The sequence below is a fragment of the Mercenaria mercenaria genome, chromosome 17 (genome assembly GCF_021730395.1).
Source record: "Mercenaria mercenaria strain notata chromosome 17, MADL_Memer_1, whole genome shotgun sequence".
NCBI classification, from domain to species: domain Eukaryota; kingdom Metazoa; phylum Mollusca; class Bivalvia; order Venerida; family Veneridae; genus Mercenaria; species Mercenaria mercenaria.
In genome coordinates, this window is record NC_069377.1 from 25,135,327 (window position 1) to 25,150,043 (window position 14,717).

At 34.4% G+C, this 14,717-nt stretch overlaps 1 protein-coding gene across 1 annotated transcript in view; it reads right to left on the reverse strand.

The window, feature by feature from the left end:
• LOC123537502 (cysteine--tRNA ligase, cytoplasmic-like) overlaps positions 1-14,717 on the reverse strand; it is a 141,693-nt gene that overhangs the window by 11,169 nt on the left and 115,807 nt on the right. The window contains exons 15-18 of the mRNA XM_053529287.1: positions 11,551-11,622; positions 8,326-8,407; positions 771-919; positions 210-353 (exon numbers count right to left, since the gene is read on the reverse strand). Coding sequence (XP_053385262.1) covers positions 210-353; positions 771-919; positions 8,326-8,407; positions 11,551-11,622 — 447 coding nt within the window. The remainder of the gene's footprint in view (positions 1-209; positions 354-770; positions 920-8,325; positions 8,408-11,550; positions 11,623-14,717) is intronic.

Genomic DNA, 14,717 nt, shown 5'->3' on the forward strand with positions numbered 1-14,717 from the left:
TTAATGTCATTGGATATAATTTTTGCAAGGTGACTGCAAGTAGTTAGCGTATATTTCTAACATGTGCTCAGCCTTATTCTTTCATGGAAGCCTAATTTGTTTCGAGGCATTTCCATTACCTTTCTTGTCCAAAACTTATACTTTGCTTTTATGGGCTGCAATCTGAATGCTTCTAACCAAATTTAGAAAAAAACTGACATTAAAGATACCTTTTCATCAAACTTGGAGTACTTGTCTGTCTCCTTTCTGAAGAGTTCTGATGGAGGTATTTTCTTCTGAGCTTCCTTTTCTGCCTTTTCTTTCTCTGCTTTCTGTTTCTTTAGTTCCTTTTCTTTTCTTTTGGCTTCTTCTTGCTATTAAACAGAAAGTACAGATTTAAAAAAAAATGCCTATATGGTCGTACACCGCTAACCTAAGTAACAAAAAAACTTTCCAGGTACGGCATGACAAAAGATTTTGAAGATGGGAAAACATACCAGTTTCAAACTTGACCTAGATTTAATCGTAATTTAGTTTCCAAAGATTTTTTAGCATAATTATGCAATAAAATACTGTACGTGGGCACAAAATTTCATTGTTTTGTTAACACCAGCTATTTTGTGAGGCTACGGATATGTGGATTTCTACCATTTAACACAGAATGAAGGAGTTTTACTTATTAGTTGGGATTTAATTAAGTGGAGTGACTCAACCATCAACCATGAAATCTACAAATTTAATCCCCCACTTATATTAATGGTTTCACAGTAAATATGCTGATTTATACTGACCCTGAGCTTTTCTTCTCTTTCCTTCAGAAGTGTTTCTCTATCAACCAGTTTGATGACTGGAGGCTGCCCTTCTTTGTCTTCCAATCTTACCCCCAGATTGGGGAGCACCTCATCACGTAGATTGTCACACACCTTCAGTACAGAGGTAACTGTTGAATAGAAACAGAAGTTCCTAATAATGTGACTTCACTCAATGTCAGGAAACAAGAATTCACATTCTTTTATATTCCCATTCTGTAACTGAAGGACCAAATGATATGTACATATTTTGTCCCCTTCAAAACATCATTTACTAACATGGGAAACCTCAAACGTCCTCACACTGACGTCATTTCTGACAGTGTCTTTCAGCATGCTAAACTGTTCATTGATGTTCATATTTTCAATTTTACTCCATCAATGGAACAAAATTAATGTCTATCATTTATATGTGTAAATTTTTTACTCAATCTATGAAAAAAATGTGAATCATTTATATGCTTAAATGTTACTCAATCTAGGGAACAAATGTTTATCATTTATATGCGTAAATTTTACTCAATCTAGGGAACATATGTACCGGTATATCATTTATATGCGTAAGTTTTTTTCAATTTATATGCGTAAATTTTACTTAATTTAGGGAACGTAATATGTATATCATTTATATGCGTAAGTTTTTCTAAATTTATATGCGTAAATTTTACTCAATCTAGGGAACGTATGTATATCATTTATATGCGTAAGTTTTTCTCAATCTAGGGAACGAATGTTTATCATTTATATGCTTAAATTTTACTCAATCTAGGGAACGAATGTATATCATTTATATGCATATTTTTTCTCAATCTAGGGAACGAATGTTTATCATTTATATGCGTAAATTTTTCTCAATCTAGGTAACGAATGTTTATCATTTATATGCGTAAATTTTACTCAATCTAGGGAATGAATGTTTATCATTCATATGTGTAAATTTTACTCAATCTAGGGAACGAATGTATATCATTTATATGTGTAAATTTTTCTCAATCTAGGGAATGAATGTTTATCATTTATATGCGTAAATTTTACTCAATCTAGGGAACGAATGTTTATCATTCATATGCGTAAATTTTACTCAATCTAGGGAACGAATGTTTATCATTTATATGCGTACCTTTTACTCAGTCTAAGGAACGAATGTATATCATTTATATGTGTAAATTTTACTCAATCTAGGGAACGAATGTTTATCATTTATATGTGTAAATTAACAAATGTATACCATTTATATGTGTCAAGTTTACGCAACCTAAAGAACAAATGTTTATCATTTATATGTGTAAATTTTACTCAATCTAGGAACGAATGTATATCATTTATATGTTAAAATTTTACTCAATCTAGGGAACGAATGTATATCATTTATATGTGTAAATCTTACTCAGTCTGAGGAACGAATGTATACCATTTATATGTGTAAATTAACAAATGTATACCATTTATATGTGTCAAGTTTACGCAACCTAAGGAACAAATGTTGATCATTTATATGTGTAAATTTTACTCAATCTAGGGAACAAATGTTTATCATTTATATGTGTAAATTTTACTCAATCTAGGGAACGAATGTTTATCATTTATAAGTGTAAATTTTACTCTATCTAGGGAATGAATGTATATCATTTATATGTGTAAATTTACAAATGTATACCATTTATATGTGTAAAGTTTATGCAACCTAAGGAACAAATGTTTATTATTTATGTGTAAATTTTACTCAATCTATGGAACAAATGTATATTATTTATTTGTGTAAAAAACCATTACCAAAAAAATTATTAGTTATGCATTGAAAACGTTACTCTTATTCTCTTACAAAATATTTAGTTTGCTTCTGAAGTACCACAATAACCCCTCTACAGAACTGGTGCATATTCCATAAAACAAAGCAAATAGCCTGTGTTAATACTCAACTCCTTACATAAAGTCAATAGTTTGTGTTATGTGACTTGTCAGTATTCAGCATTAAAATTATCTGGGCTAAATTCAAATGTAAAGAAGAAGTAAAGAACGTTTCAGAAATGCATTTCTTTTGTCATATAATAAACACTGAATGGCTTACCAGTCAACAGTCAAAACAATTGGTCCTTCAGACCACGGGCAATAGATTTGATAATTAACTGGCAAGCCATTCAGTATCCTTTCAAGTCAATGTTTTATGGGTATAAATATAACAAGAAGGTCATGATGACCCTATATCGCTCACCTGTTAAACCTGGGCCCGTATTCATAAAGCTCCTAAGGAGAAAACTTAGGAAAATCCTTAACTTTGTAAACTTTCCTGAACAACATAGCACAAAAGAAAAGTGTAGACTTTATAAGATTTATTGATAATCTTCAATACTACGCCAGACTGTATGTGACAATATTGTTAGACATTCCAACTATCTCGAAGATTGTCAAATGCTTTGGAACTTTTCCCTTAGTTAGTCCCTTAGGGAAAGTTTTCCCTTAGGAGCTTTATGAATACAAGCCCAGGCCTTTGAATCATAAAGATAAACATTCTGGCAGTTTCATGAAGACAGTGGCATAAATATGGCCTCTAGAATGTTAACAAGCTTTTCCTTTGATTTGAGCAGGTGACCTAGTTTTTGACCCCACATGACCCAGTTGCGAATTTGGCCTAGGAATCATCAAGATAAATATTCTCGCCAAGTTTCATGAAGATAGGGTCATAAATGTGGCCTCTACAGTGTTAACAAGCTTTTCCTTTAATTTGACTGGGTGACCTAGTTTTTTACCCCACATGACCAAGTTCTGAATTAGGCATAGGAATCATCAAGATAAATAATCTGACCAAGTTTCATGAAGATAGGGACATAAATGTGGTCTCTATGGTGTTAACAAGCTTTTCCTTTGATTTGACCTGGTGACCTAGTTTTTGACCTCACATGGCCCAGTTTTGAAACTGGCCTAGAGATCATCAAGATAAAATATTCTTTGCAAGTTTGCATGAAATCAAAGTATAAATGAATCCTCCATATGGCTGAAAGGGTCAAAATAGAAAATTTTGCCCCTTTTGGGGGCAGTAAGTCTAGAACCCATGAGGGAATCTAGCCGGTTTTTGAAAGTAACCAAGATCTTATTGTAACTTAAATTGTGTGTAAATGTGGTTAAAATCAAATGTAAAATGTCACCCCTATCGTGTTCACAAAAATTAACAAAGTTTGGCTCTTTCAGTGGTCAATCTGTGGTCGTAACTATGGAACCTATCATTGGATCTGAAGGACTCATCTTGGAATCCAAGATCTATTGTTGTTTAAGATATTTTGCAAGTCTGTATCAAATCAAACCATAAATGAAGTCTCTATATGGCTGCACATGCCAAAATAGCAAATTTTGGTCCTTCAAAGGGTCATAACTATGAACCCCATGATGGGATCTGGCCAGTTTTCGAAAGGAACCGAGATGTTATGCCAGTACAAATTGTGTGCAAGTTTAAATGAAATTGATTGCAAAATTTGGTCTCTATCGCGTTCACAAGAAATTGTGGATGCACAACAGATGATCACAAAAGCTCACCTTGTCACTATGTCACAGGTGAGCTATTAAAACATACTGCAAAATTCCTGCCAAGTTTCATCCTTTGTTTAATGTGTCACTAATGTCTACATATTTCACAGACTACAACTGTGTTTTTATAAAAAGATAAAGCCTTGAACACAGTGAATCACCTTCATTTCAACTTTTAATTTTACTACCTCGAAAGTTTTGGAATTATCAAAAAACACCTGAAGTCAATCTGTAGGCTGCTTTGATGTGCAAATTAAACAATATTTTAAGAGGCTTAGTTTGCCACACTGGCAAAAAATGCTTTGACTAGTGCTATATTAAACGACAACAATCTCAGCAACACCAGTGATTAGATTATTGGGGAATTTAATCCTGCTGGTGCACAGAGTTCTTAGGCTTAAGTTTGTAACGTGTTCAATCTGCAGTTTATTACACGTAATGCTTGTTAAAGCATGTTGTTTTAGGTCAAATCGCAGGGGACTGTTTACTGGTGTTTAACCTTTACCCTGCTGAATTTCTAAAATTGACTGGTCCATTCAATTTGGACAGTACCAATTATTATTCAAAGGGGTGTTCATAAAAATTTTACTGGCTGAATAGCAAACAGTGCAAACCATAATTCCGAGTCTGCACGAAAGTGCCGTGCAGGCTGATCTAGGTCTGCACTGATCGCATGGGCAGAGTCTCTTGCCACCAGCAGGCCAAAGGCTAAACATGTACCAGAATTTTTTTGGGTCATAACTTTTATTGTTTCATTTACATCTTTATCTGTTATGATCAATTTTTAAACAAGAGTGCCAGAATGTCACAATATATGCCCGTCACAGCAAATTTCTTTACTCTAGCTGCTGTATTGCAAATGAATTTTAATTTTGTGGTTGTTTAGTAATCATTGTAAGTCTTTTGTTTTCCTAAGTCCACAAAAAAAATTCCTTACCAGGTAGAGAGACCTTAAAGTACACCTAAAATTTGAAAGTAACATCTATGTTGTACCACAGAAAAGTGGTCTTGGTTTTTCCCTACGGTCAATTATAAAAAAGTTACAATATAAGTTATTTATAGTACTAAGGGAAGTTAATATTTAAACAAGAGGGCCAAGATGGCCCTAGGTCGCTCACCTAAGAAACACTCCATAACAGTGTAAAACATGTTTGACCTAGTGATTTCATGGAAACAAATATTCTGACCAATTTTCATTAAGATTGGACCAAAAAATTGGTCTCTTGCCATAAAACAAGCATTTTCTTAGATATGACCTAGTTTTTGACCCTAGATGACCCATGTTCAAACTCGACCTAGATTTTATCAAGGCAATCATTCTGACCAAAATTCATGAAGATCAACTGAAAAAAACAGCCTCTATCACATACAGAAGTTTTTTGTTTGATTTGACCAAGTGACCTAGTTTTTGACCTCAGATGACCCATATTCAAATTCGACCTAGATTTCATTAAGGCAATCAACCTGACCAAATTTCATAAATATCAACTGAAAAAAACAGTCTCTATCGCATACACAAGATTTTTCTTTAATTTGACCTAGTGACCTAGTTTTTGACCTCAGATAACCCATATTCAAAACCAACCTAGTTTTCATCAAGGCAATCGCTCTGACCAAATTTCATGAAGATCAATTGAAAAATACATCCTCTATTGCATACACAATGTTTTTCTTCGATTTGACCTAGTGACCTAGTTTTTGACCCCAGATGACCCATTTTCGAAATCAGCCTAGATTTTATCAAGGTAATCATTCTGGCTAAATTTCATGAAGATCAGTTGAAAAATACAGCCTCTATTGCATACACAAGGTTTTTCTTTGATTTGACCTAGTGACCTAGTTTTTGACCCCAGATGACCCATTTTCGAACTTGGTCTAAATTTCATCAAGGCAATCATTCTGACCAAAATTCATGAAGATCAATTGAAAAATACAGCCTCTATCGCATACACAAGGTTTTTACGTGATATGACCTAGTGACCTAGTTTTTGACCCCAGATGACCCATTTTCGAACTCGGCCTAGATTTCATCAAGGTAATCATTCTGACCAAAATTCATGAAGATCAATTGAAAAATACCGCCTCTATCGCATACACAAGGTTTTTCTTTGATTTGACCTAGTGACCTAGTTTTTGACCCGAGATGACCCATTTTCGAACTCGGCCTAGATTTCATCAAGGCAATAATTCTGACCAAAATTCATGAAGATCAATTGAAAAATACAGCCTCTATCGCATACACAAGGTTTTTCTTTGATTTGACCTAGTGACCTAGTTTTTGACCCGAGATGACCCATTTTCGAACTCGGCCTAGATTTCATCAAGGATATCATTCTGACCAATATTCATGAAGAAGAATTGAAAAATACAGCCTCTATCGCATACACAAGGTATTTCTTTGATTTGACCTAGTGACCTAGTTTTTGACCCGAGATGACCCATTTTCGAACTCGGCTTAGATTTCATTAAGGTTATCATTCTGACCAATATTCATGAAGATTAATTGAAAAATACCACCTCTATCGCATACACAAGGTTTCTTCTTTGATTTGACCTAGTGACCTAGTTTTTAACCCGAGATGACCCATTTTCGAACTCGGCCTAGATTTCATCAAAGTTATCATTCTGACCAATATTCATGAAGATTAAATGAAAAATACAGTCTCTATCGCATACACAAGGTTTTTTCCTTGATTTGACCTAGTGACCTAGTTTTTGACCCGAGATGACCCAATTTCGAACTCGGCCTAGATTTCATCAAGGTTATCATTCTGACCAATATTCATGAAGATTAATTGAAAAATACAGCCTCTATCGCATACACAAGCTAAATGTTGACAGACGACGGACGACAGACGCCAGACGACAGACGACAGACGCCGGACATCGAGCGATCAGAAAAACTCACCTGAGCATTGCTCAGAAGAGCTAAAAAAAAAAAAAAAAACAAAAAAAAATCCAAAAAAAAATTGTAAGTCAACACAAAAATCTTTACCAGGTAGAGATTGGTCAAAATACACCTCAAAATTGGATGTAGCATGCTGTACTACAGAAAAGTGGTCTCGACTTTTCCCTATGACTAGTAATGAAGAAGTTACAATATAAGCTATTTATAGTAACAACAAAGGGAAGTAATTCTAAAGAAAGGAACTGCGCATGACACTTCCTCTCATGATGGTGTATAATTGTGCCAAGTTACATCAAAATCCCTCCATGCATGAAGAAGAAATGCTTCGGACAAAGTCATTCTTGTATTTGACCTTTGGCCTCTAAATGTGACCTTGACCTTAGACCTAGGGACCTGGTTCTTGCGCATGACACTTCGTCTCGTGGTGGTGAACATTTGTGCCAAGTTATATCAAAATCCCTCTATGCATGAAGAAGAAATGCTCCGGACAAGGTTTTCATTCTTGTATCCTTTGACCTCTAAGTGTGACCTTGACCTTAGACCTAAGGACCTGGTTCTTGCGCATGACACTCTGCCACATGGTGGTGAACATTTGTGACAAGTTATATCAAAATCCCTCTATGCATGAAGAAAGAATGCTCCGGACAAAGTTTTCATTCTTGTATCCTTTGACCTCTAATTGTGACCTTGACCTTAGACCTAGGGACCTGGTTCTTGCGCATGACACTCCGTCTCATGATGGTGAACAACTGTGCCAAGTTTCATCAAAATCCCTCCATGCATGTAGAAGATATGCTCTGGACAAAGTCATTATTGAATTTGACCTTTAACCTCTAAGTGTGACCTTGACCTTAGACCTAGGGACCTGGTTCTTGCGCATGACACTCCGTCTCATGATGGTGAACAACTGTGCCAAGTTTCATCAAAATCCCTCCATGCATGTAGAAGATATGCTCCGGACAAAGTCTGTGGACGCCGCCTGCCCACCCGCCCGCCAGGGGCGTTCCTATAATACGTCCCGTTTTTCAAACGGGCGTATAAAAGGCATACACATAATGATAAACTCACAACCAACTGTACAACTCATATCTATTCTGTATTAAACTGTACCTTTTTCCTCCCTTGCAACTTTCCTTATATCTTCTCTGAAGTTTGCAAAAACTGTTAAATACGGCATCACCATCTCTTCAACCTGAAATTTCAGACAGAAAACAATGGCACTGTAAACACTTGCTGAATGACTACCTAGTCAATAGTCAATTTTTAACTTTTCCTTTGGCAAACAGTGAACACTATTGACCAGAAGTCAATCAATAAGACTTAGTGTTTTATTATATGACGTCTGTAATAAATATTCACATCTTTTGTTATTTTGTTTCAATTCCATATCTGCATTAGTTCTGGAGACAGTAACTTGCAAGTAAAACTTTAACCAGAATTTTCTAAGTCCAAAAGGGGGCATAATTTGCTCAAAATACATGTTAAGAGTTATGGAACTTGACCGAGTGAGGTTGGTAACTGACCTAGAAAAAGAACAAAGAAGTTTCAAAGCTATACGCCTTTTGGTAATAGCTGTATGTACTTGCACGCAAAACTTTAACCAGGATTTTCTAAGTCCAAAAGGGGGCATAATTTGCCCAAAATACATGTCAGTGTTATGGGACTTGATTCTATCAACTAGTTTTATAACCCCGAAGACACATGTGAAGTTTCAATTTAATATCTGCATTAGTTTTGGAGATAGTAACTTGCATGTAAAACTCTAACCAGGATTTTCTAAGTCCAAAAAGGGGCATAATTTGGCCAAAATACATGTCAGAGTTATGGGACTTGACCCAGTGAGGTAGGTAATTGATCTAGAAAAAGGAAAAATAAGTTTCAAATCTATATGCCTTTTAGTAATAACTGTATGTACTTGCAAGCAAAACTTCAACCAAAATTTTCTAAGTCCAAAAGGGGGCATAATTTGACCAAAATACATGTCAGAGTTATGGGACCTGACCCAGTGAGGTAGGTAATTGATCTAGAAAAAGAAAAAATAAGTTTAAAATCTATATGCCTTTTAGTAATAACTGTATGTACTTGCACGCAAAACTTTAACCAAAATTTTCTAAGTCCAAAAGGGGGCATAACTTGGCCAAAATGAAGGTCAGAGTTATGGGAGTTGGTGCTATCAACTAGTTTTATAACCCCAAAGACACATGTGAAGTTTCAATTCAATATCTGCATTAGTTTTGGAGACCAAAATTTTCTAAGTCCAAAAGGGGGCATAATTTACTCAAAATACATGTTAGAGTTATGGAACTTGACCCAGTGAGGTTGGTAATTGACCTAGAAAAAGAATAAATAAGTTTCAAAGCTATATGCCTTTAAATGATAGTTGTATGTACTTGCATGCAAAAACTTAACCAAGGTGTGACGCCGACGCCGACGCCAGGGTGAGTAGAATAGCTAGACTATTCTTCGAAGTCGAGCTAATAAAAAATATGCTCTACATCATTTATTATAAAATCTCACTACACAGCAAACACTTAAGTTCTCTGCTACCAATTTCCTATCAGTTTACTTGTTCCTAAATGCAATTTAAAGCAAAAACATTCCCAGCAAATTTAAATTCACCAAGGAGATGGGTTACAATCTGTTACAATTTATTGGCATATAAAGTATGCCTGGAAACTGTGCTATTTCTCTTATTACCTCCTATATATGCAAATTAGATATCTATTTACAAAACTGCGGATTTAAGTAAAGTTTAAAAAAAACAAAGCTAGGTTAACTAAGCCATTTTCAGGGTAACCCACTTTTTAAAATTCCTAACCTGCCAATGTTTTGTATAAGATGGGAAATTGGGAAGTGGAGATGTTTTATAAATGTTCTAATGCAAGGGAAGTTACTAATATTTTCTTAGAATAGACAGTAATTATAAGAGTACACAGAATTTAACCTCTGTCTAGTACTATCTTAACTATACAATGTAACAATTTGAAATATGTCCAGTACTATCTTCCATATAGTACAATCTGCGATGCCTTCACTTACACTGAAGAATGGGGCCAGAGCCCTCTGGTTATTTTTTTTGCAGTAAATACATTTTTTGGTCTGGTAATATTGTGTTTTAATGGTCAATTTTGTTCATTTGTTTTGAGTTTAACGCCAATTTTCGACAGTATTTTAGTTATGTAATGGCAGGCAGTTAACCTAACGAGTGTTCTTGAATTCTGTACTAGTACAAACCTGCTCTCGGCAAGTAACTGACAACATCCCCACATGAATCACAGGTGGAGGATGAATGATTTCAGACACACTGTCTTTATCAAAATGTCACAGAGAACATACACCTTGAGCGGGGATCAAACTCACAACCCTGTGATCCAGATTTATGCTTTTCCCTATTGAGCTAAGTGCGTGTGTGGAGGGGGGTGCCTTTTCATGGTCAAAGCACAGTTATAATATAAGAGGGGGGCTACGACTTACATATCAATTCTTTATAAAATAGTATTTGGATGTCAAAAATTATAAAGGCATAAATATTCTTTTGGGATGTTTCAAGAGGAAAATTTCAACCACATAAATCAGGGAGAAAGAAAGTATTTTTCATTGTGGGGAGGAATCAAGCCCAATTTCAGCTTCCAAGTATGAAACAATGACCTTAAAATCACATACAGATTTAGCAAAAACTTCTTGAATGACAAAAGCGAGCACAGTTGCACCTGTCTTAACAACCACTTGCATTAAGCCAGCACCTGTATTAACAGGTCACCTGTCTTAAGCAGTCACTTGCCTTAAATAGCCAGTCAGTTGATTTCCAAAATTAAATTTTTATTCTAATTTCAACTTGTCTTAAACAGCCACCTGCCTTAAGCAGATAGACTGTGCCACTTCCTTTGGATAATTGCTTAATACAGATTTGACTGTGGATAAAATTCAGACAACTATTGTGGTAATTAGTAACACACATATTTTACTGCATGAATATTGGCATTTTATAGTATAATATCTGAATCATTACTTCTATTAATTTTCATTGTTCACATTGATTTTAAGATAACACAGTTACATGACAAAATTTATGACTGGTTTATGATGTTATAAAAAAAGTTCTGTTTAACATCTGACTTAAATATCAAGCCCCATATGTTCAATTATTTAATAGTAGAATTTTGTCTCAATAACAGTGACAGTTATAATTCAAAATGTTAAAATGGTCATTTTAATTGGAAAATGTCACATTGTTCATTCATATATTTCTAGCAGTAGTTCTTATATGGTCTTCTGTACAGGCTTGACAGTATACTGGTCTATTTCCAGTGGTTCGTGCACATTTCTACTACTTACATCAACACTTCCTGTGGTGGCTCCACTGGAAACTGTTAACCAGTCCTCATTGGCCTGCACTGCCCCAAATATCTGTAAGAGACAAATTCTGTGTGTAAAATAAAACCAACTTTTAAACATGAATCAGTTACAGTGATGTTAGATATTTGCAAAGAATCTATATTTGACTTTCTGTCATTCAGCTGATGAATAGATCATAATATTCCACATATTAAACTGTTTCTTTCTTGTTTATTTGAATTATTTCAGGACTTCCCCAACAAATATAACTCGGTCCTGACATGTCCCCAATACTCATTTAAGATTCGTTTTGAAGCAAAAATAAGAAATTCATCTGTCTGCAATTTTCTAACAGAATCAGCTAAAAAGATAAATTCTTAACCCAAATGTACAGTGGTAAATGAACTCTGAAAATATAGCATCCAAGTGAAAGCATAAGTTTTAAGTTTATTGGTTGATCCAATAATTCTGTGACATAGTTTTTCATCAATGTGTTTTGCAATAATTGATGAAAGTACTGGTTGTATACAAGATCATTTTAAAGAACTCATAAGATTGTAAAAAGATCTTTTTGGTTTTTCAAAATATATTGATTTGTTTTGAATTTATCATCAAACAAGCAAATTCAGTGAATTTATATTCCCCTACAAACAGGCTGTTTTTGTGAATGTTGGGACTATATTTTGAAAAATATTTAATTTCTAGATATACACAAGTTATGTATAATAGGACTGTGGCATGGTGTATTGATTCATATTTTCTCCATATCAATGGGAAAAAATCTACCCTATAGTGATCTATATATTAATGTATTAAGTTTTGTGAAGATTCATCAAAATGTTACTTTGTTCTGTTTGAATTTATTAATTTCAAAACAATTAAAGGGCAATAACTGAATTCCTGAAGAAAGATGTGTAAATGCCACTGCCCTATAGCAATCTATATTTGTGTTAAATTTCATGAAGATCCATCAATGGATTACTTTGTTATGTGGGAATTTATGGGTTGTCAAGGCAATTAAAGGGCAATCATTCTAGTTACTTAAGATGTGCATTACCACACTATAGAGATCTACATTTGTGTAAAATTTCATGAAGATCCATCTTGACAAAAGGTGACTTGGATACAGTCAAAATGCCTATTTTTACAAAATCAATGGGAGAAACTCTGTTTATACTAGGTCAAGTGGGTAAAGGTCAAGTACTATTTAATAATTGTGTGAGGTTTGGTGATTCTAGCTAAAATAATTTTTTGAATGATAAGCATTTTCAATTTTTCTTTACCAAATCAAGGGAAAAACACTGCTTCTACTGGGCAAGGGGGATAATACTAAATGTGAGCAAAGGTCATGTGCTAATTGATAATTATGTGAGGCTTGGTGATTCTAATTAAAATACTTTTTGAACTATAAGCATTTTAAATTTTTCTTTACCAAATCAAGGGGAAAAACTCACTTCTTACTGGGCAAGGGGGATAATACTAAACAGGAGCAAAGACTATGTGCTTATTACAAAGTATGTGAAGTTTATTGATTCACACTAAAATACTTTTTGAATTATAAGCATTTTCAATTTCAGACAGACAGATGGATGGATGCGCACGCACACACACACACATGGATGAACAAAACAGTATCCCTCTGCCTTCAGCTGGGGATTAAAATAATTTTGATTGCGATATTTCCAATTATTCTGAATTCCAAAAAAATAATTTAAATTGCACAATTATTTGAATTCATTTGTCAGTAGATTCTCGTATACATCTAAGGATATCTTAGATAGCATAAATTATCAAGAACACACACCATTGTGAACTTTCAAAAAAATAAACATGAGCAAGACTTTTTTTGCATAGGGAATTTTCCTATGAAAAATATATTTTTGGCCACAACATTAAAACAGATTTATTAAAAACTTAAGAAATTCTTAATACCACCATCTGACACCTGCAGAACAATGTATAATTTACAATCAAGTCATTGCAAAATTCTGTAACAAATTACATAGACCAAACAGTTGAAAACTGGGATAAGCTCCGCTGTACCATGACAGATTCGGGCTGTATCACACAGGTCATCTTAATACCATTATGTACGTTTTCCGTTGAAACTTTGAGACAGTTTTCGTCTACAGATTTGCAAATGTCTGTTAGTTTATAAATTTATAGCATATCTATTTCTAAATCTGACAGGCCCCTGCGGAAATATTCCCTTGTTATTTACAACATGATTTAGAGCCTTTTTGACAAAGCTGTTTTTCGGTATTACTTTTTAAATCAAATCATTTTCTTACTGCTGTCAAAAATGATCTTTCTACAGCTTATTTCAAGTTTAAAATGTTTATGTGTCCAGACAGACAACTACAGTAAATTTTTTCAAGCAATTTTCTCTTTAGAGACTTTAAAAGTCTAACATCCCAGACATTTTTTTTGTGAATCAAAAGGAAAACTAGAGATTATAGAAGCGATGAAAATATTTCAATTTATTCATTTATGTTTTAGAATAACCTTTGACCTTTGCACCGAACACATAAATATCAAAACTCAAATATGCTGCCCTTTTGAGAAAGATGTTATAGTGGACATTGAGCATATACCACAATTTTTGGAAGTACCTACAAATTAAACACCATTTCTCAGTTAATAAATCCAGAAATTCCTTGTCAAAGGCTCAAAGTAACTTCTCACCAAAAACTGTAACCTTCAAACAAGCTGACTACTTGAAATAAAACAACAAAATTAATTGAATTGGTATCCCTTGTCAAATATCTATTTGTCAGTTATGTATTGTCAGGCTTTATTTATAGGTTTTTACATTGCATCGACTAAAAGGTCTTAAAGCTACTTTTCAGCTTTTGATGGCCGATTAAGAAACAAAAATAATGCTCCCTCCGAACATTATTTCAGTCATTGGCAGACACCTGGATATAATCACCGACCTTCCCTAAACCAGCTGACGACTTTCTCATCTAGAATAATTCTACACCCCATGTGAGGTTTTGAAGCCACAGCTGTGAGGAGCAAATGATCCTAAGCCGTGACCTTAACCATTTGGTCCTGGAGGCCCCCACAACGTTTTCAGGCTACAGCAGTGAGGGGAATGTGATTTTCAGTCAGTGGCCATAACCACTTTGCACCAAAGGCCCCTATGAATGAATTTAATGAATACA